At 41.4% G+C, this 24,720-nt stretch overlaps 1 protein-coding gene across 2 annotated transcripts; it reads right to left on the minus strand.

Moving 5' to 3' along the window:
• Positions 1-1,084: 1,084 nt before the first annotated feature.
• On the minus strand, positions 1,085-23,173 carry gabrd (gamma-aminobutyric acid type A receptor subunit delta). Of its 2 annotated transcripts, none has more exons than XM_086214318.1 (9): positions 22,768-23,173; positions 9,837-9,952; positions 7,766-7,833; positions 6,851-7,071; positions 5,925-6,007; positions 5,259-5,396; positions 4,610-4,765; positions 3,445-3,656; positions 1,085-2,056 (listed from the first exon to the last, which is right to left on the minus strand). In XM_086214318.1, exons 1-9 carry the CDS (start codon positions 22,833-22,835, stop codon positions 1,799-1,801), a joined length of 1,320 nt encoding a protein of 439 aa, XP_086070444.1. In that variant the 5' UTR covers positions 22,836-23,173; the 3' UTR covers positions 1,085-1,798. The 2 variants fall into 2 exon arrangements, with proteins under 2 accessions (XP_086070444.1, XP_086070443.1); XM_086214317.1 differs by having other exon boundaries at positions 1,085-2,122.
• Between the last annotated feature and the right edge of the window lie 1,547 nt (positions 23,174-24,720).

Below are 24,720 nucleotides of genomic sequence, written 5' to 3' on the forward strand. Positions count from 1 at the left end.
CTTCAGCATTCTTGTAGTGCCAAAGAGATATTTCATAACAGAATATCCAGTTTACAAGCTGCTCCCAAAAATGTGTCCTCGCACCTTACGTGGATTAATAAAAGCAAGTTTTACTTCAATTTTAACTTTTAATCGATCGTTTTGCATCAGACGATAGACCGGTCTGATATTTACTTCACTGCTTGTTGGTCTAAAGATCTGGTCGTACCGTATTCTCACGTTTCCTTCTTCTTTTACAGTCAGAAGTCTGAGGGCCAGCTTCCTGTCTCCGAAAGGGGGCGGAGCAGCCCAGAAACTCATGTGACACAGATACTGGAGAGAGTTCTTCAGAAGGTCGTCCGGGTTCTAATCTGTATCCGACTGTGGCTTCTTGCTATCTAAATACTCCAGAAAAAGCTATGAACTTCGTTGCTGAATTGGATGTTCAAAGTCCCCAGATGATGAATCTTCATATTTTAAGGATGCCTCAACATTTTCTGAAACCAGCAGGGTTTTTTTTTTTTCCTCACCTTTCCCATGGGACACACTGGCAGCTTTTTTTTTTTTTTTTTCAATTCAACCCACAGCAGGAGGCAATGGTCGTCAGAGTCCGCATCCCCAGAAGACCCGCCCACATCCCCTGTGCGTACTCCGGTTTGGGACTCATGGTTTTAAACTACCCAGGACTCATTTATCTTCATTACAGACTGAACCATTTCATGCTTACCAGGGGACGGCTCATTCACATTTTGGCTAGAGTGCTCCCGTAATCTTATAGTCCTGCCAGGATCTAACAACAGCAAAACAACCATATTTGTGGTAGATTTGGTTGATATACTGAGTATACATAACATGCGTAATCCCTCAAATTAGCACTGCTGCCATTTTTAATTGAGGATGTCCGATCCCAACATGATGCAAAGACAATGCTTCAGTGCCAAGTGGTTTCCTTCATATTTTTTTCTTTTTAAATCACATCCAACAACTTTTTGAATTTTAGGGGCAAAGTGACGATTTGAGGCCAGGAGGAAGAGAGATACACACGCACGCACGCACGCACGCACACGCACACGCACACACACACACACACACACACACACACTGGTAGTGGAAGAAATCTTTTAATGGTGAGGAAACAGGCAGAACTGGAAGAAGGAGATAAGAAACTCCAGACGGTGTCCTAAATGAAAAAAAAAATGATTTGAAAGAAAATAGGTGGTGGACCAAAGAAGAGAGAGAGAGCGACAGAGACAGCGAGACAGGAAAAGGTGGACGGGGAGGGGTGGTGGAGGAAGAGAGTGAGAGAGTTATCAGCCATGCAGAATAGTAGTACACCTCATCTTGTTACACTCTTGTTTGGGCGTTGCTTTTTTTTACTTTTCCCGATAACAGGCGGTTCACTCCAGATTGTGGCTTTGAGTTAAGTTAAGCTAACAGTGCTTATTTGTGTATGCATGATGTGAGCTTGTGGTCAGGACTGCAGGTGTGTGAGCAGGATGAGTTACTACTGTGTCCTGTGTTGAGTTCAAATAACAGGATGACGTGTAGTAGTCTGGACAAACCTCCAACAGGCAATGCAGTCCTTTATCTTTGTACAATACATCTCTGTATTTAAAGATTAAAAAAAAATCCTGCTAAGACTTTTTTAAGCTCTACTTCCATTAAAGATCATATTTCCGTATTGACAGGCTGGAACTCTTCTTCTGCAGTATGAATCAGCTGCACCAGTCTGCCAGCGCTCGAGCGGCGCAGCTCCAGCAGTTTCTTATATACAGCCTTGGATGGAAGCCTTTCCCACAGATCGACCTGTTGCCCCTCCTCACATGGTGTACGCCACCCAGTAGATCACATTCACCACGGCAAAAGTGAAAGGGAACACGGCCCTGGCGTAGATGTCGATGGTGTCGGCATCGATGGGCTTGCAGACACACTTGGAACAGCACTTCTTCTCCTCTTCGCTCTCCTCCACCTGTCTGGACCTTCTCCTGGACTCCGACTCCACCTCAGGACCACCCTCCCCAGGGATTTCACTGCTCGATCGCTGCGTCCGGCCATGGCGGTTGGAAATCATCACTCCCTGGTTCATGCCGGTGACAGACAGGGAAAAGAGAACCATAGCCTGTTTGCCATTCTTCACGATGGACTGCAGGGAGACAGAGAGAAGGCTAAGCTGTCAGGTAAATATGATATTTGGGGTATCCAGATTGCATCCAGACTGACTTAAGATAGTCTGGACAGCCAAAAACCACATGGAATCTGATCTAAAGTACATCTGGTGGAGGTCTGAAATCAGATTCAAATCAGATTTCTAGGAATGCGTCAAAAGCCTTGTTTAGACTGCAGGTAAATCAGATCTCTTTCTTTCCAAACTTATTTGTAAGGGTGAGATCAGATTTGTTGTATCAACTGTATTTACAAGATACAAACTTAAGTCAGCCAATATCAGTGGAGAAACGAGTTGCAAGAGATGCAAAAGACACTGAAAAATCCTATTTGCGCATTCAGACTGAGACGCATCTGTGGAATCTGATCTGAATCAGCTGGAAACCGCCTCCAAATTTGGATTTGAGGCAGATTAACAAAAGTCTGATTTCATGTGGTTTTTGGCTGTCCAGACTGTCTAAAATGAATCTGGATACACCAAGTATCACATTTGGGGTGGCAGTCTGAACAAGGCCTTAGACTCAACTGGTCTCTCCATCGATACACTATATGCAGTCTGACCAAGTTTTACATTTATCGTGAATAATCGAGTGTGAAGTATTAAAGTTTCCCTATTTTCTAACATGAACACTTAAAAGCACTTATTGAAGTTTTGCATCCCTTTTACTTTACATTAGCAGGACTTGATACTTTTAATTTGTGCCTTTTTATTCTAACCAAACACTTTAACTGCCTTCATTATAGGAATAAAAACACATTCAAGGGCACTTGTTTTGATAAGAACACATTACAGCAGCATAGAACCACTCCAGAACCACCGCAGATCATGATGCCTTTACCTATCATTAATGGCAGTATTAAGTGAAGAATGTACCGTTGATGTTATCTTAGCTGTTATTAAAGTAGCTGTGGTCATCATTTTCAAGACTGTCACATAGCAAGTAAATGCTGAGAATGGGATGACATTGAAACGCTTTAAAAGTCATTCTACTCATCAGCCATATATGCAGTGTGTTGGTAAATAGCTTTTTTTTAGAGACAATCTATCTCAATGTGAAGGTAAATCTCAGTGAGATGCCTCAGCAGCCAGGGAGACAGCCGCGATGATAAGATCACTCTTAGTCCCTGGAGGGAATTTCACAGTCTCGCTGAAGGTCAGTGGTTCGGATGCTTGTCAGCGCCGGGTTGTGAAGCCCACCCACATGTCTATGTTTGAAAGACATGCTCATTATTTCGAACACCCCCCTGAGCGGCGCAGGATTATCAGATGATAGGGGTACATGATGGGAATGGATTCCTCACCTCTGAGCTGAGCTTGCTGGCCTTCACCTTGGCCTTCTCTTTGAGTCTGTAGTCAGCGTTGTAATGAGCAAAGGCGTACTCGATGAGCGCCGCAAACACAAACACGTAACAGATCCAGAAGTAGACGTCCAACGCCTTGATGGCTGACGCGCGTGGCAGGGATGAGCGGGCGCTAACCATCAGCGTGGTCATGGTGAGAACAGTTGTGATGCCTGGTGGGAGAAACGTAAAAAGGCAGATGGGGATTGTGTGATAATGACGTGGCTTGATTCACAACTTCTAGCTTGGCTGCTGATGCAGGCAGACTTCTGCAGAAGCAACACAGACCGTGACAGCCATGATGTCAAATTTAGAAAACCATTATTGATTCTGCATTTATTCTGCATTTTCTGCTCATTTTTTCACATTAGTTCCATCTAAACCCTTGATTTTCCTTTCTGACTCGTGTATTTACTCTGGATTTTGATTGTGTCTCGGGTCTTGTATATTTTGAATCCCTCCTGTTTGTCTTCAGCTCTCCCCCCTCGCCTCTTCTTCATCGTCCTCAATAGACCTGCCCTTCCTGTGTCTTTCTCAGCCAATCAGCTCTCCTCCTGCTCACTTGTTCTCCCTCCCCCGATTAGCTCTGTTTATCCAGTGTGATCCAGTAAACTCAGAGGGAAAACAAATAGACCTCTGGCATGGAAAAGTGCAATGCAATGGCCATTCAAATGGGAACTTCAAGTCATGAGTTAGCAAGATTAAGAAGCGCTCCCCTGAACGCCTACTACCGAGTCCATTTTTTGAGTGTCGATGGCACCACACACACACACACACACACACATGCTCTCCCAGTGCTGATCTGACAGAATGCCACAAAAGTGAGCAGATCAGATTTCACCTTGAACTTGAAATATCTGCCTCAGCGAGCTGCATCATTATGGCATTTGCAACTCTACAAGGATGAGATACTTCATCATCTTTTGCACAGCAATAGACATTTTCCTTTAACAGGGATCAATGTTGCACAATTAATGCTCCTTTGAATCACACAAAAAAGCAATACACTCCCAGCTGTAAAATTCAACTAAAACCTGCTGTGAGTACAATTAAATTGACCAGTACGCCTCACTAGATTCACGTTCATCATTTTAAATGCCGAAGTTAAATCAAACTAAAAACCTACCTAAGGAAACACGAGCTGGCACTGCAGACTGGCTGATCCAAAATGACACCCAGGACATGGCAACCAGCAATATGGACGGCATGTATGACTGGATGATGTAGACACCTCGGTTACGTCTCAGCTGGAAGCGCAGACTGAGCCTTGGAAATCGTCCCGCTGCAAAGAAAGAGAAAGAAAAAAAAACCCAGTGTTTAATTGCTTTGTGGGGGGAGGTAACGAGCAATTACGAAACTATCTTTTGGTTGTTCTTCAAAAGCACTGAGGACTGGGAACGCCTGCCTGCTCGCTTGTGCCTCTAGAGGCGAAGCTTTAACACGTAAGACACAAAACAGGGTTTCAGGCTGCATTTTAGTTTCCAGCAGCAACTCCTATCATCTCCTAATCCTCTTGCCTGGCTCAGCAGCAAGTCAGACTTCATCCATTCCTTCTGTGCATAGAATATAACCACAGAAGTGACTGGACTTAAAAGACTATCTCGCTTCAAAAAGATACTCAGTTTTTCAACACAAGGCGAGCCAAGTCCACAAAAAAAAAAAAAAACTCAAAATAGTACAATGCATAAAACACTCAAGACGCTATCTTTCAGACAGCTGTGCTGGCGCCAACCTTGACAAGAAGAGGGAAAAAAAGAATAAAGTAGAATGCTCACCAGATTTAAAATTCATCATCTCAGTGACAAAGCGATAGTCTGTGATGGTGAACTGGGAGAGCTCCAGTTTGTCCAGGCCATGGATGTGCCTCTGACTCTCTGACCAGTGGTACACAATATCCTCCGAGGAGTAACCATCTATAAAACAACAGAGAGGGATGACAAGCATGTAGGATTTTAAGTTTCTAGAGTAAGAAAAGCAAGTTTATTATCTTTTTCAAGGTGTTGATTTAATTTAGATTTGATTTGGGTGCTGAACACAACACTAAAGAGCACTGATTAATCGCTAATTATAATAAATAATGTTGTTTTTTTATGGGTGCTGAATTTCAGTATCTGACATCTGCATCTGGGAGTAAGAGAGAGAAAGAGTGAGACTATGTGACCACAGCATGTTCAAGTTCACACCATCAGGGATGATGACGCACAAAACACTCACTGCAATATTTTGTGATGCAGGTCATGAAAAGACGCCTTATCGAGAAGATGACGAGCGCTAACATTAGCGACGCGCATTGCAGTCGAACCATTAGGATATTGCGTTTTTGTGAATGTAGTGAAATTAAAAAAGCAAAAAAATTGTAGTTATGCAGATGCAGATGACTCTTTTGCTTGAGTATGTTGAGAAAAAAAATAAGTGAGTATTAAATATGTATTCCAACTTACAGCTTTCCAGGTCAAGCATGCACTCCTGTTCATCCATGGGGTACTTGGTCAGGTCCATGTCACACGCCACCGTTGACGTGATTCTGGAAACATGAGAGCCCACTTAAACAAACTTGATACACATAATTATACTTGTTTCTTCATTTATCTGTAGATACACAAATATTTTTACCCAAAAAAAACACAAAAAACCCACAGACCTGCTATCCTTGCTCTGAAATTACCATCAACTTATCTTTATTAGTTACAGTGTCATCACATTATTTTTTTTATTTCTTTTCTTTTTTCAGAAAATCTCCAAATCCGTGCAGAGAAAAGGCCAGTCTCTGGTTTCCATTATCTCCCAATATAGTTGTGTCTTTAGTTGCTCCAGTGTGACCAGCAGCTGGTGGCTAACGTTGCCTGTGAGCTGTTCGGTGGTGGGTAACGCCACTAAACAGCCGCCTTTGTCTAGGAACTATGCTAATGAGAGGAGCAAGAGTATAAAAGTAAAACTGTGAGTGGAAAGAAGCTGAATCTCTCAGTAGAGCAACACAAATATTGATAACAGCAGCTTTAAGAATATGCACCAAAAAAAAAAAGCCAGACTTTTACCAAGAAAGCAGCTGTTGTCTGTTCAAAAACTTCATTCCAAGTTACATTAAAATCTTTATTGTTCATTTTAATGGTAATTTATTGTTATTTGATCAGTGTTTTTGTTTAACATCCCAGCACCAGCCAAACAACTACGTCTTTAAGGTTACAGACAATCTGTTGATGACAGCAGGGTACAGACTTCAGGCTTCAGAGGCTGTCAGAGCTTCAGAAGCTGAAGCTTTAGAAGAGACAACTCTTTACTCCCGGATCCTACACAAACACATCAACCGAAAGACGTCCCCGAAAGTTCACCTAGAAGAGCAACATCGACCTAAACTGCTGTCTCCTACCGGCTGCTGTACAGAATGACTCCGTTGGGCTGCAGGCGGATCAGCTTGTTCTCCACGGTAACATCATGGAACCAAGCAGATTTGGCGTTAACGATGAAGGTGTCAGGCAGCCACAGCTTGTCCACGAAGCGACTGTCCAAGCCCAGCGTCTTGTTGGTGTGGTTGTAGGACAGGCGGTCATCGTGCCAGCTTTGCCGCAGGAACACAGTCATGGTGTACTCCTGCCAGGAAAAAACACACACACACACACACACACACACACACACACACACACACACACACACACAAAGGCTGAGTCATAATAAGATACCAAGATCAGGGTAAACATAATAAAGTGATCATAAAACTTTCAAGAATTACAACCGTAAACCAAAACTATCTGATGTTTTCAGTTTGGGCCTTTAAAAAAGTTAAATGAAGTCAGTTTTATTTCAATAGCAACACTTATAACTATTATTTTACTCTGAAGAGATCCAAACATTCCCCATCAGCCAGCAGCCTTTTAACAGGCAGAACCGTCGGGCAGACCTGGGTTGTGGGTGGACGGCCATCTGCCTCGACCAGATGAGGCAAAACAGAGCACAAGGGACAGATTTAGAAAGAGAGGCACAGAGGCAAAGAGAGAGACAGAATAAATGATTCCTTTGGGTCGATTTTCACATCTTAAGGAGGGAAAAAGAAGTATTTGTTTATGCTGGGATCAATATCGTGGGAATCTTCCTACCAGATGTGATTCATACGCTACAAAATCCATGAAAGTATCAAATTATCTCACAACTCAGCCAATGTGTCATACTGAGTGCTTTCAAACCCTCAAGTGGGATAAATCAGGATTATGCAAATGGTAAATCTTTGATCTTTGCCGCAATAACGAAGTTCGGCGACGATCTAGGGAAGGAAACGATTGTACTTTACCATGTTGGCCTCAGAGATGTGGTCGATGCTGGCCACCTCGATAGCCATGGCAACGTTCACTGGTGGACCTGAAGGAGAAGAGGTGAGAAAAGACAGCAAACATGCGCCCACCCTTCGATAAACACTCACACACACGTGCACACACACAAACACACACACACACACACACACACACACACACACACACACCTTCTCTTACTGATGAATCCCTCCCACCCTCGCTCCATCACCCATCTGTTTCCCCTCATCCTCCCTCATCTCAAACACTCCCACAGTGCACAGAGATTAAGCACTTTAACCATGCTAAGCGGCACATCACGCTGCAGGCCTTCACAAACAGCACCGGGCTTTCACGGACTCGCACAGGGTGAGCTTCAGCCAGCATTCATTATAATACACACACGGTGGTGGTGGTTGTGGCGGCGGCAGCGGCGGCGGTCTTGCTCCACAGATTGCCATATGATTAGAATGGAGCGTGTCTCTGAGATCGGATGCTGGAGGGCAGAATCTACAGGGGAGTTCGCTGATGCGGCGCAGAAAGGCTATTTACGCTGAACATTAAGGAATCATACATAACCATTTCCCCGCCATTCAACAACTTCCCATAATCATTTATGGCGAATAGTGTGTATAATAGTGTGAGGTGATTTACAATGGCGTGTTTATTGTGAGCCAAGGTCAGCAGAGAGGAGCTAGAGGTGATGCAATAACAAGCAAGGATTCCACGTCACATTCTGCTGTGGAGCTGCAGACATTCTTCATAATACACAAGTGGTTATTTATTTAGGCGCATTAGAAACTGTGATACTCACACTCCAGAGGTAAATTTGTGTCATAAAACATCAAATAAATAGCATCCATCAGTGGTGGAAGAAAATGCAATGTCAAGGTATCTGTATTTTACTTGAGTTTTTATATTTCAGGAGCTTTGTACTTCAAATCCACTACATTTCAAAGAAAATGCTGATCTTTTTACTCCACTACATTTATCTGAACCCATCAGTGACTTGAAAGAGAAAGACTTCAGCTAGAAAATAGAGTAAAAATCCAATGATGCACATTTAGAAGTCAAAGGCTCCAATTGCTGAAACTCATAAACTTTCCTGTCCTTTCAATTGTAATACTTATTCAAGAAATGTAATGTCAACTACTCTACATTTAAATCGGTCCTATTTTGAACGCTAACTTGAACTTTTAACCGAGTACTACGAAACTGCCTCGTACTTCTTCCACCACTGACCACATTACACAAACACAGTTAAGATTCACATGTGCTTTACAAATTCAGGAAATGTTGCATTTGCACAACATTTACAAATACGTTGAATCTTGAAAACATGCAAGAACGTACAGACGAATACAAGGATGGCGCGTCATCTTGTATGTGCCGGGATTTGTGGATTTCTTTTTCAAAGTGTAAAACATATCTGTGAATCTTTTTTTTTTTTTGTGTGTGTGTAATTTTTTTATACTTATCTGATGTTTCATGTTGCTACAGGAGCTGAGATGAAGGAGGGGAAATTATGCCAAATAACAGATACGATTCCTGAATGGTCATAACAGCCTTTCATTTTTAAAAGTGTGTTCCATCAATAATGTGTGTGTGTGTGTGTGTGTGTGTGTGTGTGTGTGTGTGTGTGTGTGTGTGTGTGTGTGTGTGTGTGTGTGCACGCACTTGCGCCCTCGCTTCACATTTTCACCTTTGCTCAGCTGAGTTAAGCTGTGAGATTGAGAAATCTATTGCTGTGGTCATTGGATGTTTCACATCTTGCAGCCATTCTTAGCAAAGTCTGCGGGGCAGTGCTCAGTGTTAGCACCGCCCGTTTTCCTCTTGACATTAACAGGGTAAAATCACCAATAAACCCTTCAGCAAAGCTTCTCTTCACCTTTTTTTAAGTGTCCTTATGAAGAAAGGATTCACATAAATACATGTTTGCACGAGAATAATGACAGACATCTCTCTCAATCATGGAAAATGACACCTAATGTACCCTAGTTATGCTAAGGATGGCCGTAAATGCGAGGGGATGAAATGCAACCCAACGCCACGAGCAGTAGATCTCATACTCACCTCCTATCCCAGGGCGAAAATTTCTGGCATAGCCCTTCATTAAATCATCCAGATTAGGTAACCAGGATATTTCAATGTCTGTACCTACATAGTCCCCAATGTCACTCAGCATGGCCCTAAAGGAGACAAACAGCAAACACAGCAGAGGACGTTCAGCCACTTGACGTGTTCACAGGTAATCCTGGGAGAGTCTCGAGTACTGTCAAGAACATTCACAAGATAAAAATAAACCTACAGCAGCGGTCGACTGGTTCCGAGGTCTGGCCCTGAGTGACCTCAGCTTTAAGCTCTAAAAATGTTCTGTTTCAGCAGGACCTGCTACAGATGTCGTCACATTATCACCTTTACAACAGATGAAAGTACATCCAGTGTTTATTCTCCCTTTAGCTCTATTTTAGTTCAACATCTCTTGAGGAAAAGTCTATTTCTTTAACCGCTTAACATTTTCCGCTGTGAATCCTCCTCCATTCACAACAAATGAACTCTTTCACATAACAAATCAGTTCATCCTCTCCGTAACATAAACAAAAAAATGGATAATAAGAGTTGAGTATGTTTAAATTTGCATTTTGTATTCAGTACAAGGAAAGGAATTCCACCGCTGTTCCAGGAATATAAAACACAGAAACCTATCTGATTTTCTTTCATAAAAATAAGAACAATAACACACACATTACCATAACTCCCTATTCTCGAATACATTTTTCCCTACACTATGTAAACCAATGTTCTTTATGATCTGTCACTTCACTTCAATAATCAGAACAATGTACATTTAACTATCTAAACTCTTAATTTTGTCAATATCTTAAGATCGGTTATATTCGAATTAAAATCTGGAGAAATGTTGCCATCTGTTGGGGTTTTTTAAAAAATGAAAATGACAAAGTCCCCATCACCCCCCCACCCCCACCCCCTTACAGGAAATAAAATCCAAGCCATCATCTGGATACTTCCAAAAACACATCAAGCCACATTTGATAAACGTGCTTGGCAGGTTCCTCAGTCACATCTCCACGCATCCACCAGGAGGCTGACAGCAGATTTCATAGAGCTCTTCAAGCTGTCCCTCACTTCACAAGCCTCCACATTTCATTTTCATTTGAGTCAAAAGGATTTTCTCTTTCGACTCCGCAAAAACACACACACACACACACACATATTTCATGAATTTGATTCAGATCACTTTGGCACCTTTTTACACCGCTGTCTTCCGTTTAGAAGAGTGACACCTCAATTCACATCATCAGGTGTTTTGTGTTTTCTTTTTACTTTCTGTTTCGTTTAACCTCTCCGGAGAGTAATAACAGTGAAATTAAAGCTATTGTTGGACAGAAATGGATCCTGAGGGGCCGTAAACTGGGGCCCATTCTGAGTCGGTCAGATCTCAGAGCAGCACGGCACCCAAACCACCAGGTGGCAGTTTTGCATTCTGAACTAGCCAGGCTAGAAACAGATGCCATGTCTCATCTGCGTCTACAGTGCAGTCTGCATTATTTTTCTTTTGCATCAGAGTTGAGAGGATAATCGTCATTTATATAGTTTCATTTCTTACACCGACATTTAATCACGGACCGACTGTGATAGAGGATCCTTTTTGGAGGACATGCTGCTTTTGTTGTTGTTGTTGTTGTTGTTGTTGCCTGTTGTTAACAGCCAACAGGGAGCATTGACAGGGGAAAACGAGGGTTTGATCCAAGGCGTTATAATTGACCGAGAATTCTGTGACCTTTTGAAACATTACTGACATTTGAGAGAATTCCTAGAGAACAACACATCACACCCACAGCTACATGAAAAACTTCCACAACAAAACAATATGCAGCACAAAATGTCTCGTTTGTGTCGGGGATAAGCAGCATTTCTGCCATGTCATTAACATTTTCCTCGGTGAATCCATTTTGTAGTGACAGCGGTATTTTTAGTCTGGCAATCACTGTCATTTCTGAAATAAATGGGAGCACTGAGCGAATTAATTAATCACTGTGTGACTCCTGGATTTTCTTCACTAATTGGCAGTTTCTAAATCTGGAAATGAAGAGCTTTTGCTTTAGGAAATCTGGTCAAACAGGCCTGCTCTCATAGAGGGATGTGACTGCAGGGGGAGTAAATCCCCCTCATAGCCTCCGTAGACACGTGCGTCATGTTTATGTGACTGGATTAGAGAGTTGACAGGGACTTTAGAGTTACGTCTCATTCCTCCGCTCACCATGTGCGCCTTTTACTGGATTATTCCTGCTGTTTTCCACAAATCAATGCAAGATCATAAAATTCAGGTAATTCTGGAGTGTGGACAGTTAACTTTTATGTCGTGAAGTCTTACGATCAGCCGAACCGATAAAACCACAAGATAGGTTTTGTATTGAATATCATTCAACAGCCTGACAACAAATCAGCCCTTCATCGGGAATGTAATCTTCAGGTTTTACTGAACCTGTATTTTAATGGTCATTTTGAAAGATGTAGTTTGTGGTGCTGTTGAACTGTATTGAGCTTTACTGATAAGTGAATCTAGTATTTTCTCCATCCCATTATATGAGGTAACATTTTTTTTAACCTTCATTTATGCAAGAAAGTCAAACATTTGTTCCACAAAAGAGTCAAGATGACAAAAGAAAAAAATACTGTTTGTATAAATACATATGTATATATATGTATATGTGTGTATATATACATTATATATGTGTGTTCATATATATTTTTATATATACGTATGATGTACACACACAGGGACAAGTATCGTCACAAAAAAGTGCAAAATGACATCGCACACATGAATAACGAGAAGCTAAAAGGATGTATATCAAAAATCAAAAGAATGAACTTTCAATAATACCATTATGCCATCAATGTAACATTTACAAAAAAAAAAAAGTTAAAGAGAATTTTTCAAGCTCTTTCCAGATCCACAACAGGCAGAAAAATAAAAAGGTTGTAAAGACCCTTTTTCATGTGTTTGGATATTTGGGATCAGAAGAAGGATTTTCTCATGTAAAAGAGAATATTTTCCCTTTTTAGTTTTTATTAAAAAAAAAAATTCCCGTTGGCCAGTGATCGCTGCTCAGACACACTGCTTCTATGTTTCTCAACACGTCAAAAAAAAAAGAAAAAAAGAAGAAGCTCACTTCCAATTTAGGCTTAGCAGATGTTGAAAAACCAAATTATATCAAATACAAACTAATAGACATTTACATAAAACATCATAGATCGTTGCTTTAATTAAATGCTGCTCTCTAAAGAGCAGTTCAGCTTTGAGTAGAATGATTCTCTCTGACTTCGTCAATCGTTTCAGGAAAATGTGTTTCAGGATTTCCTGACCTGAATTCACCTTTTCTTTTTTCTTTTCTTTTTTTTCTTACGACCACAGAAACTCTCACGAGGAGCCCAGAGGGAGAGAAAGTATCACTGTACACTGTTAAAAGATGTGATGAACATTTGATTGCTCTCCAAAGAGATTCATTAAAACATTTGCACCCCTCCATCCGTGACCGACGGTTCACAGAGTGACTTCTGCAGACACTTCTCATCCTTCTATATTTCACTTTCATTAAAAAGCCTCTCTGGAGGCCTGGATCTACACCCGTCTGTTTATGAGCTCACATTAAACAGATGGGGAGAGGAGACGGAGGAGACCAAAGATAAAGAGCAGCAACCTCTCTCAAATTCACGGCGTTCTCTTCTTTTCTTTTTTTTTTTTGTGAACACGATGTGCAGCACACACTAACGAGCCTAATTAGTTTTATATAGCGCACTGCTAGTTACATGAACAGGAACAGAGCACCAGGCCCCTGATCCTCCCTCTGTGACTCACTCTTTAATTTGTTTTATTGGCAGCAGAGAGAATTGAACAGCATTGTAGAAGCATAAATATCCATTTGGATAAATCAGAATAAAACATAAATTAGGAGTGTGTATCAGCATGTGTTGCTTTTCATCCAGCAAACACTTTATGAACAAACCCTTTAGACATTAATACTTTACTAATGTTTAAGGCATTAAGTACGGAGCCCCAGAAGAGACATATTTCACAAACACTTTGATGCGTTGATGGTTTAAATGGGGAGCAACATGAATACCATGTGCCTTCCTTTGGTCACGTCATAAAAATGGAACGAAAATGAGTAAGAAATGTATCTTGCACTGTGTTTTGTTGTGCACGTGTTTATATTTATCTCCTTCCCATCTTCCCAAGACCATTTTTTATCAATGCAACAAGTAAAACAGAGTGGAATGAAAGTAACAATAGACAAAAAAAAGCAAGAAAACACTGAAAGAAGAAAGGGATACACGATAAACTCTAAAGACATAGGGGGTGAATTATGTATTTCTGGTGTCAGGGATACAGACAGGATTCATTTTAATACTGTTACAATAACGATAAATAATGCTAAAGAAACTAGCTATTACAAAGTGGCCTTTGATAAATCTACACACACACACACACACACACACACACACACACATATATAAAATAGAAAATCAAATCAAAGTAGAAATCCTTCTTTTTTAACTGCATCACTGCTTTGTGTAGTTTAGTGCACATCTTGCACCATTAATAAGGGCGGTGCATAAAAATAAAAATACAGTTGTAAACTTTGTAAAGCTGGAGGTTTTTGTTTTTGTTTTTGTTTTTTTTTACTTTTCTCAGGGGGTCAGGGTTGAAAAACCAGTTCTTAAAAAAAAAAAAGAGCAGATTATCATAAGAAGACCCAGTCCACAGACATCTTTCATCACAGTTGCGGAGGTCGGAAGATTCCCAGGGTACCCAAAACATTGGGATTAGTGATCAATCAATGCCACATATCCAGTCAGTGTCCCAATTCCTGGCAAAGAGTTTTCATAAAGTTGAGAAGTACATTGCAAGATTTTTTTTTTTAACTGTGATTTAATGTTAATTTGATTTAACGTTTAATTTAATTTAATGTTTGCGTAAAGTTTGAATATATTCTCAGTTGTATGTTCGTATACATATTCGATTTATATTTCTGCTCTATGTATGCTTTTATGTGTGTGTGAATAAATGTTAAAATAATAAAAACAATAATTGTAATGAACAGCCAGCACTGCCTTACACAGCACGAGACCAACAAGAATCCACTGAGATCAAATGTACCACTAAAATATGTGTCCCGGCCCACACAGACTCTAAAGTGCCAATAAACCACACTCACTATCCAATTTTTTTAATCAGCTTTTAATCCTCAGCCAAATTAATAGGCTCAATATGTGAAATTATTAATTCCAGAGCATTTTCTTGAAGCATTTGGATGGACAGAGATAAATCCCCTTAAAAACTGTTCTACAGAGGATATCTACAGTATACAACTTCCTAATAGACTTTAACATCTATATAAAGATTTAAATGACAATATGTCATGTGGATAAATTCTGAATCCTTATTTATACAGTTATTGTTCATATCCCTCTCTATTTAATGGCAATTGAGTACAAGTATCGGCTTGAAATATTTAACTCGTGTTGTTAATTTTTCAGTACTAAAATACAAAATTCCAACAAGCACCCCAGAATCCTCAGTAACCTAAAATGCAGTTTTATCAGACCAAAAACTCTGGCATATTTGGCACATAATAATTTCTCTTTCAATGTAAGATAAGTCCATCCATCCATTTTCTACCACTTATCCTGTTAAGGGTTATGGGGGGCTGGAGCCTATCCCAGCAGCCTTCAGGCAAGAGGCAGGGTTCACCCTGGACAGGTCACCAGTCCATCACAGGGCCAACACATAGAGACAGACAACCATTCACACTCACAGTCACACCTACAGTCAATTTAGAGTATCAATCAGCCTCGTCCCCTCTTGATGTCTTTGGACTGTGGGAGGAAGCTGGAGTACCAGAGAGAACCCACACAGGAACAGGGAGAACATGGAGACTCTACACTGAAAGATCCTGTGCTCCAGCCGGGGCTCGAACCCAGAACCTTCTTACTGTGAGGAGACAGTGCTGACCACTGCACCACCGTCACAACCACCACAATCATCTTAAATAAAAGTACAACTATACATAGGCTTCATTCATAGAAACGCTCACAGGCATGTTGTCATTACACTAGAAATTCTAACTCTTTTTTTCTATTATTGACACTTTTAGCCACTTCTGTCACAACCTGCTTGTGTACATCTGGGGCGTAAAATACAGATAAAATCAAATTGACTGGACACTTTTTTTTGGGGGGGGGGGTGCTTTTAGCAACACATTCAATTCAAAACACAGTCAGCTCACTGCCTCACCCAGCAGTGAGCAGAGTCAGGCTTTGGGGTCAGAGGAGTTATGATGACATTCCAGTGTTATTTGGGATTTATTTGAGATGTGGTCTCTGCACCATGGGTGGGTGGGTGAGGGGGGGGGGGGTATCCACTGAGTTGGCCTCTCTTACAGATATGAGTTTAGAGCATTGTGTCACCTGAGATTCAAGGAAACAAAGAAACGTTGGGATTGAATCCTGCTGCATCTCAGATCCACGTCCACGTACAAACAAAATGTCTCCAGAACTGTTTACACCAGTGTCCTTTTAAATGTCATATTCTCTCTCTGTCGGTCTCTCTGAAAACCTCAAACACAACAGAGTTCTTCTGTCTATTTAGCAGCTCTTTTGCTTTTGTACTCCGGACCGTAAACTATTCTTAAACAAGTAGCATTTAAAAACTCCCATACAGCTGGCAAAGGTCACAAAAAAATAAGCTACGTGAGTCCCGGTGCGGCTTTTAAGCTCTCGCTCCACCTCTGCAATCATGATCTAAAATGTCTCCCGAGTGTTTCATGTCAGGTTTGGTACCTTACTGGGCCACGATGTTCAAGGTCTGCATAAAAGGGTCAAAGTCTCCACCGTCAAACAAAGTGTGTCATCATGGATACAAAAGAATGTCCTGTCAGAAATAAGGCTTCTGCCTTTTACACTGGAAAAATCCCAACAAACGTCTGGCTTTTGGTGTGAAAGGGTACACCCACTATTCATTTCTGCAGAATCTTCCACTTTTCTTCATAATGATATTATAACATGATGCCTAATCACACAAAAATCGTCGACTTGACACAATGCCGCCATGTTTCTGGGTAAACCTCATATTGGCGTCTCACTAGGAGCCTCTGACACTCTCTATATTTAGTGGACCCATCCACGCTTTTAAAAAAGCACAAATTGTATCTAGAAATTGAACAAGTGATTTTTTTTCACTGCTCTTTGTCAACCAGACTGCAGCCAATATGTTGCCAATACTTCATTGATCGTAGCCAGACAGACTTGAGTGAGTTGTATTTCAGAACTGCACCTAAATGGAATAGAAGCATCTTTAACTAACCTTTACATTTTTACTTTCTATAAATCGAATGACCTATAATGTAAACAAAAAATGGTCTCATTCTGTGGTTTGGGTTTTAAACCAACTCCTAGAATAGACAACGAATGTGTATTAAGTCACTTACTACAGTATGGCGCTTCGTGTTTACCATTTGTGGTCATGAGCAGCAATGACTTAAAGGTTGGAAGAGTCCAGATTGAAAGGTCACTGCTTCCAGTCTCGGAAGCGGCAGGACAAAAATGTAGCTGTGGAGAAACAGCATTCTCCCTTTCTCAACATCCGTGGCTGAAGTGGCCCTCGAGCGAGGCCCTCAACTGCTCCCTGATCCCGTGTGCTCACAAATGGGTTCGATGTGCAGCGTCCTTAAATCCCCTTGAGGATTAATAAAGTATCCTTATCTGTCTTCACTGTTTAATGTGTCAGAAATCTGACTGTGAAATTTGAAAAATTCATGCCCTATATAATGCCCTACTAAGGTCCCAAAATAGAAAGAAAACAAATTGTGCGGTACGTACGCTGTCCTGCGCGAACAATCCTAAAACATTTATGGCTGGGAACACAGCTCCACCTGTTACGTTGTGATATTATGATAATGAAGTTGACTTATTTGGAAAAAATTCCGTGCAACATTCTCGTAGTATTTAGTAATAGTTTTATTGTTTGTAGTTGTCATACACTTCTAAATTTAATGGTTGCTTTTTCAGCTATTTTCCCCAATATGTGTGCAGGGAGTAGCTGTTTTCTCTTTTGACAACAACAACAACCTGTACATTCATACGCATGCATGTTTAGTATTTTCATCTCCACTATTTGTGCTGCTGCTGAACAGTAAACCTTATTTCTTTGGAGTATTGTCTTTCTAATGGTACATGATTCACTTATCCAGTCTGCAAACTGCAGTGACGCATGCAAACGTGTCCCATTTCTGCTCTGGCTACTCTGGTCGCACGAGGACCTATAAACTGGAGTTTCTTCTAAGTCGCAAAAACGCACACTTGCGGAGGATCGTAGGGCTTTTGAGACAGGACCTCAGTGTCACTGGATTGTGTTTCGGGATGGGACAGTATTCACTGATATCAATGCGTTTAGCAATTCTGCTTATCAAGACGATCCTGTATCGATTCCCTTTTTTAAATTTCTGATCGATGTTTAGGGTGGAAGATAGATAGATTCGACCCACACAGGTTTTCTTATCAATGCACAGACACATGACATCATTGTTTTGCAACGAACAACTGTTAGGAAAACATGCCAGCACAGGGGAAGGGGGGGGGGGGGTAGTCTCCCCCACTGTAATTCTTCAACAGCAAGCAATTCTGGAATCAAGCTGCCACCACCAATTAAATCCTCAGCCATCACATCCAGTATTCAGCACAACCACGGGAGTCGAGAGACATTCTGAGTGGGAATTTTGATATTTTCCATGCATACTTTCCAGCCTGTCACTAACCCTCGCGTCCCAGGATTACTACCACCTGCCTGTCCGGCTTCTGTCTGTTCCCTGTGCCTTCAGCCCACGCCGCCTTCCTGTTGAATTCCTGTTTCACCCAGCTTCCTCCTTCATTTATTCACTACTCTAAATCCAATCCTATCACCATCCTCATCTTACCTTTATTCATTTGTTATGGTGAGTCTCACAGTTACAGTACTGCAGGTATTTCTGCCGCCAACTACTTTATTACATTTAATAAGATACATCCAGTCTCATCATTATCCTATTTTAAGATCGGCCTTTGAACCACAGACAGTAAAATATGTGAGAACGTGTTGTTCGGTTGTTCTATCCAAGCAAAAGCTGAACTGTTAAGTTTTGTTCACAATCAACTTTTTTTTTTTTGGCGGGGCGGGGGGGGGGGGGCTCAATTAAATCACAATACAAAGTCAATTCAAAGGCGTGTCTATTCCCATCCAACCAAGCATGATGTGTAGTCACAGGGCAACTTCATTCACATATTTACTAAAGTCAAAAATATTCAATTGGAGTGAGAAATACCCATAAAGCTGTGAAAGCCAAATAAGCTGTTCTTGTTATAATAAGACATTCAGTCGAGTCAGACAGGAAAGGCCAAGCTAAATGTTGAGAGCTGATATGTTTAACCCCTGCGGAGACTAAGCTAGCAGATAAAACTGACTTGCTGATTCCTGTCAGCGAGGGGCCGCGAGCGCTAACCACCTGGTCATTGTAAGCTAGCAGGTGTGTGAGCATAATAGCTGTCTGGGTCTTGGTTTGGTTTCCCCATTTTCCATCCATCCATTTTCTATACTGCTAATCCATTAAGGGGGGCTGGAGCCTATCCCAGTCCATCGCAGGGCCATCAGGAGCAATTAGGGGATCAGTATCTTGCTCAAAGATACTAGGACATGGTCACCGGGGAAGTGAATCAGAATCGAACCACCAACATTTTACTCGACAGCCACGCTGCCTCTGAGCCATGCCACCACTGGCATGGTTTCCCATCCTCAAAAATGAATTGGGGTAGAACTCATCTCATCTGAGCTGGCAACAAATTTCAGGATGAATAGCGAAAGCAGCGCCAATCTCAGCATCCCGGCAGGAGCTGACAGCAGCTAGTCCCAGCTAGCTTGGCAAGGCTTACCGGCAGTTTACAGCCAGGCAGTTGTCTGTGATATTCCACCACCAATAAAACCCTTACATGGGTAATTGAAGTTGAGGTTTACAGCTGGCTTCAACGTCTCCGAAGTGATTCAACATGAGATGTCAAAGGCTTAGGTCCTATGAATGGAGGCCGCTAAAAAATTAGCCTGCCTTGTTCCCCAGGCAGCAACCACAGATTGAGGGCTTACAACCGGACATCATCGCACCAAAAACAAAAACAAAAACAAACAAAAAAACCTGGTACAACATTAAAACCAGTATTTCTTTCAAGAAGAGAAGGAGTTTATTTGACACTTGAGAACAGGAATCCACAATAAAGCAGTCAAACTCCTGAAAATAATGGAAATAAAAATAAAACATCAACAATTTAAACTCCCGCAAGTAAAACGTGTCAAAAATTCCCTTTCCTGCTATCCTCCACAATTCATGTTTTTCACAATATATTAAATACAGAGACGTCATCGATTAGATGTAAATGTAGTTTGAAGGGTGAGTGACACTTGAGCTGGAAAGAAGAACTGTGAAACTCAGGGCTCAGTTTGTAACTTTCACCACCAAAGGCAAAACAGTTATTATGTGTGTGCTTCAGTGTGTTTCAGAGAGAGAACGAGAGCTGCTGACACATAATGAGGTGCAAGAAAAAGCCTACACTCTGAGTTGTACTAAGAACGAAAAAATAATAATAACAATAATAACAGAACAGAAACAGAAAAATCCCATTACAATGAAGAGCCAAGGGACAATAGCAGTGATTTGCGGAAATTAAACCCAAAGCTTAAGCAGCTTCACCCTGTGCTCCTTTCAGTGGAGGCACTTACTGGCTTTGGGAAACAGGGTCTTGGTAGATAGATGCTTGTGAAAGCTTCTGGACAAGACCAAGTTAATATTTTAAAAGACCACACGTGAATCTAATATCGACCTTTGGTAAAAACACAAGATATATTTTAAGTTTAAAGCACTAGAGCTGTTGTTTAGATGGCCTGAATCCCCTCAGCTGTACCGTAAAGGCACAGATAGTGAGGATGCCATGGGCCAGCAACTGGCTAGAGATGCAAATCAAGACCTGGAATCTTTAGTGAATGTACATCTCGCGCCCTTGAACTTCTGGATTCCTATTATTTTTGCAGCTGCTTATTACAAACAGTAATGTCATGTGTCTCTGCACTGAGAAGTAGAAGAAGCAAGATGTATTTTCACGTGTAAAGATGTTACTGGCCGATATACTTTACATCTACTGTACTACAGTGCTTCCCAAAACATGTACAAGTCCTTTACCTCCTGATTCATTCAAGCACCTGTTGTTTACCTCCTCTACCTTCATAGACGGCGCTAGCAGCACCAGTGGCTATGCTAACACAGCTAACAGAGATTGTTTATCCTCAATTCAGCACGTTAGGTAACACGGTGTCCACTTCCCCAGAAGACCCACCTACTGTCACAAAATGGGTCTTTGTATAAAGCAGGTAGGAAAAACATAAAACATGTTCATTGAGGGTTTTGAGACGATACTACAGTTTTTTTTGGCGTACCCCTTCAAGTAACTGTACCTATCCCAGGGGAACTACAGTGTGTACACGCTGCCAACATCTCCTTCTTCTGCAACTTTCTTATCATTAATTTGCCACTTATTCAACTCATGTGCATTCCAGCAGCCCTCTAACACTGAACAGTCAGTGTTAGAGTTTGAAAAACAGACTGGAGTAAAATTTATAAAACTGTAACCAAGGAAACAGCATCACTGCCTTCCATGCTGTGCTTTCTACCAATGAGTATAGAAGCCCAAGATACAAACCACTGTTGCTTAGTCTCCTTGTCAATGTCAGTTCTTTGTTTCTGGTAAACTGCTTGTTTCTGGTGCATTGACAACAATCGTGACTTCGAAGTTGACGCACTAGGAAAGGGGAAAAAAAAACCTGAAAAAAAACCTGTCTACTGGCAATGGAATCTGGGTCCATCAGCTTTTTTAACAGGTTTACAAGAACCTGTGTCAGGTACGTGCGGTTGCTAAAGGGTATCAGGGATAATTAAACAATTAAAAAACCTCTGTAGGCCTCCTTTTTTCCCACATTGCATATTGATCAGGAATCAATATGGGAATCAATAACAAACATGAACGATAAGCAGCAACGCTTAAAAAATTCGTATCAATTCTGATACCTTGAACAAGTAGGGGTCCAATTTTAGATGTTTCCTTTGGGGCCTGAACTCTCTACCTGCTCCCCTGCTCAGCTGACATATGTTTTTTGGGTTGTTTTTTTCATGTACAGTCAAGACGACGCAAACATGGATGGAACATGGCACCTCACTGTCGGTCTGATGAATACTGTAAGACTAAATTAAGCAGAGGAAGTTCAAAAAAACGAAGCGCTAGGAGTCTAAATCAGGAAGGTTTTGTGTCCTTCCCCCCTCATCTACTGTGCTTCTGTGGAGGAGAGTCATGCATGAGCAGAGAGGCCTCTTCTAATAATGCACTAGCTGATATTTGACTTCTACTGAACAGGCCTGGAGGTGGGTGACATTAACTGCCACACAGACTCACCTGACATTCATCTGCATAAGGAACAACAACTACAAAAAAAAAAACACAAAAAAAACATCACCATGCATATACATTATGCAAATGCAGTCATCAGGACCGTGTGCCCGGAGGTAAATCAGAAGAGAAAACAGACTCCAGGTTGTGGGTGCAGAGGACTTTTATGTAAGCATGAAGAAGCTACATCAATTTAATGTGGGTTTAGGATGAGATAAAGTCGTGGGAGGCGACTCAGAACGATCAAACTTATAAGATAAACGGAAATAGCAACCCTCGGTTTCCTGTGAATTTGCTGCTGCTTTCATCGTGATTAGGGCACAGAGATGCTGCGGATATTAAATGGTGTCCTCAATTACCGTCTTTATCCAACTTTTTTTTTTACCTCATTTTTTGAAATTAATTAAAGAAAGCGACATGGTTATGAAACACTTGCAGGAAGTTAAATCAAAGCTGATCTCACCTGGTGAAAATATCCCCTCCGACAAAAAACAGAGCAACACTCGCCATCAGGAAAGTTGGCATCTCCATTCCACAAGCCTGATGATGAACCAGAGTTTGAGGTGAAAAAAAAGAGGAGAAAAGTTTCCCGGAATGTCAAACGACGACAAAGGAAAGGGGAAAAAAAAAGCCAGAGAGTTTTATTTTAGTGCGCTCTCCTCGTGATCCGGCGCTGCGGAGAAAAAAGTAAAGTGTGGTCCTGCTGCTGCTGAAGATGCCAAAGATGCGGGCGATGAAGACCCCATGGTCAGCTTCCACATTCCTCTGCGGCCAAGAGCGCACCGGAGACACGGAGGAAAAGTCCCTGACGCACCGCAACAACGAGCCGATTCACCACCACCTCTTACCGCCTGTCCTCCAGCAACAGCGCAGAGACAGAAGAGAGGAGGAGAGGGAGGGTTGGAGAGAGAGAGAGAGAGAGAGAGAGAGAGAGAGAGAGAGAGAGAGAGAGAGAGAGACGCACTAATCTGTCCATCCCTCCGTTGCTTGGCCTCTAAACGCCAGATTCAATCCGGCCGCGGTGTCACGAATGTAGGACTTCAGCATATTATGCAGCATATTATATAATGTTTGACATATATGATCATCTCCATGGTGCCTGGCTCTGTGCCAGGAGTGTTGCAGGTAGCTCAGGTGTGCTTCACTCCACCAGATGAGTTTACAGTTGGACAAGTGGAGTGCAGGTTTTGGTCATCAGAATGAGGAGAGGAATTTACACCCCCACCCTTGACTAAAAGCACATGTTATGATTTGTTTCAAAAATAAATGTTCCATTAGCACATAAGGTTTTGTGTCAGGGGGCCAAAGACCCCCATTTGAAGTGATGTAGTGTCAAATCCATTAGAATAACACGTGATAGATTAAGAGCAGCGCTGCTACTATTTGAAAGATACCAGATGAATTCAGCTCCATTAAAGGAATGTGCCAGCACTTGAGCAAATTTGCTGTTTTTTTTCCCTTCTTTTTTCTCAGATCCAGACAACAACCATGTGTATTAGGGAGTGGATACCAGAAGAGAGAGACTGAATGTTTGTTAGCTTAGCACAATCAATGATATCGGGTGGGCAAGTTAGCATACCTTTGTTTTGCCTATTCAACTTCCAAATCCTGTAGTTCCTCCTTTTTGTATTTTTGTTCAAATAAACAAGGTTCAGGATCCCCTCACTTACAAAGCTGGTCGTGATCAGTAGTTGCAGTATCTCCCCTAGTCGTCAACAAACATTGTTTTTCCAGTGACTAAAATTTTGCGGTGCTGCAACAAATCACTTAAATAGTGAAGCATTTAGCTGTGATTCTGATTCTAAAATCACAATATCTCATAACTTTAAAGTATTGCAGTGCAAATGTTATACACGAACCGAGTTCTATTAACATGCGAAGACTGTTCTGGAGTGAAGAAAAGTGTTAGTTTTGATGGTGTGCTAACATTTTCTCCACTACCATTTATCGCGCTAAGCTAACTAGCTGTCAGTGGGTCTCAGCTCCCTAATGCACACACGGAAGAGAGAAGGAAATCTGTCCCCTTGCCTGGGAGGATGGACTACATTTCCAAAAAGGTCGACACGCTTAAGAAAAGAAACGATTGTAAGTTCCACGCTGAATCCGTTATGTCACCCAGTTTGATTTTTTTTCATTATTTTTAAATTTGAGGCTAAAGTCAGCTTCATAACCCTAAAGACTACAGTAGAAAGCTTTTTCTCCTAATGTTTTATATTTCCATAATTTTTTGAAACTCTTATTTCGATAGTTGTGTCATGTCACCTATTTATTAGAATCAAGTGTTTAAGCATTTGATCGTTCATTATTTTGTCCAACCCTTGTAAAACCTTCTGAATATATACATACAGAATTACAAGCATAAGATAGGAGATAACGGAAGTGAGAATATGTAGAATACTGTGACAGTGAAAACAAA

This window comes from Aulostomus chinensis, chromosome 9 (assembly GCF_037954235.1).
Source record: "Aulostomus chinensis isolate RoL2024-O1b breed Wild chromosome 9, RoL_Achi_v1.0, whole genome shotgun sequence".
In the NCBI taxonomy this organism is placed as follows: Eukaryota; Metazoa; Chordata; class Actinopteri; order Syngnathiformes; family Aulostomidae; genus Aulostomus; species Aulostomus chinensis.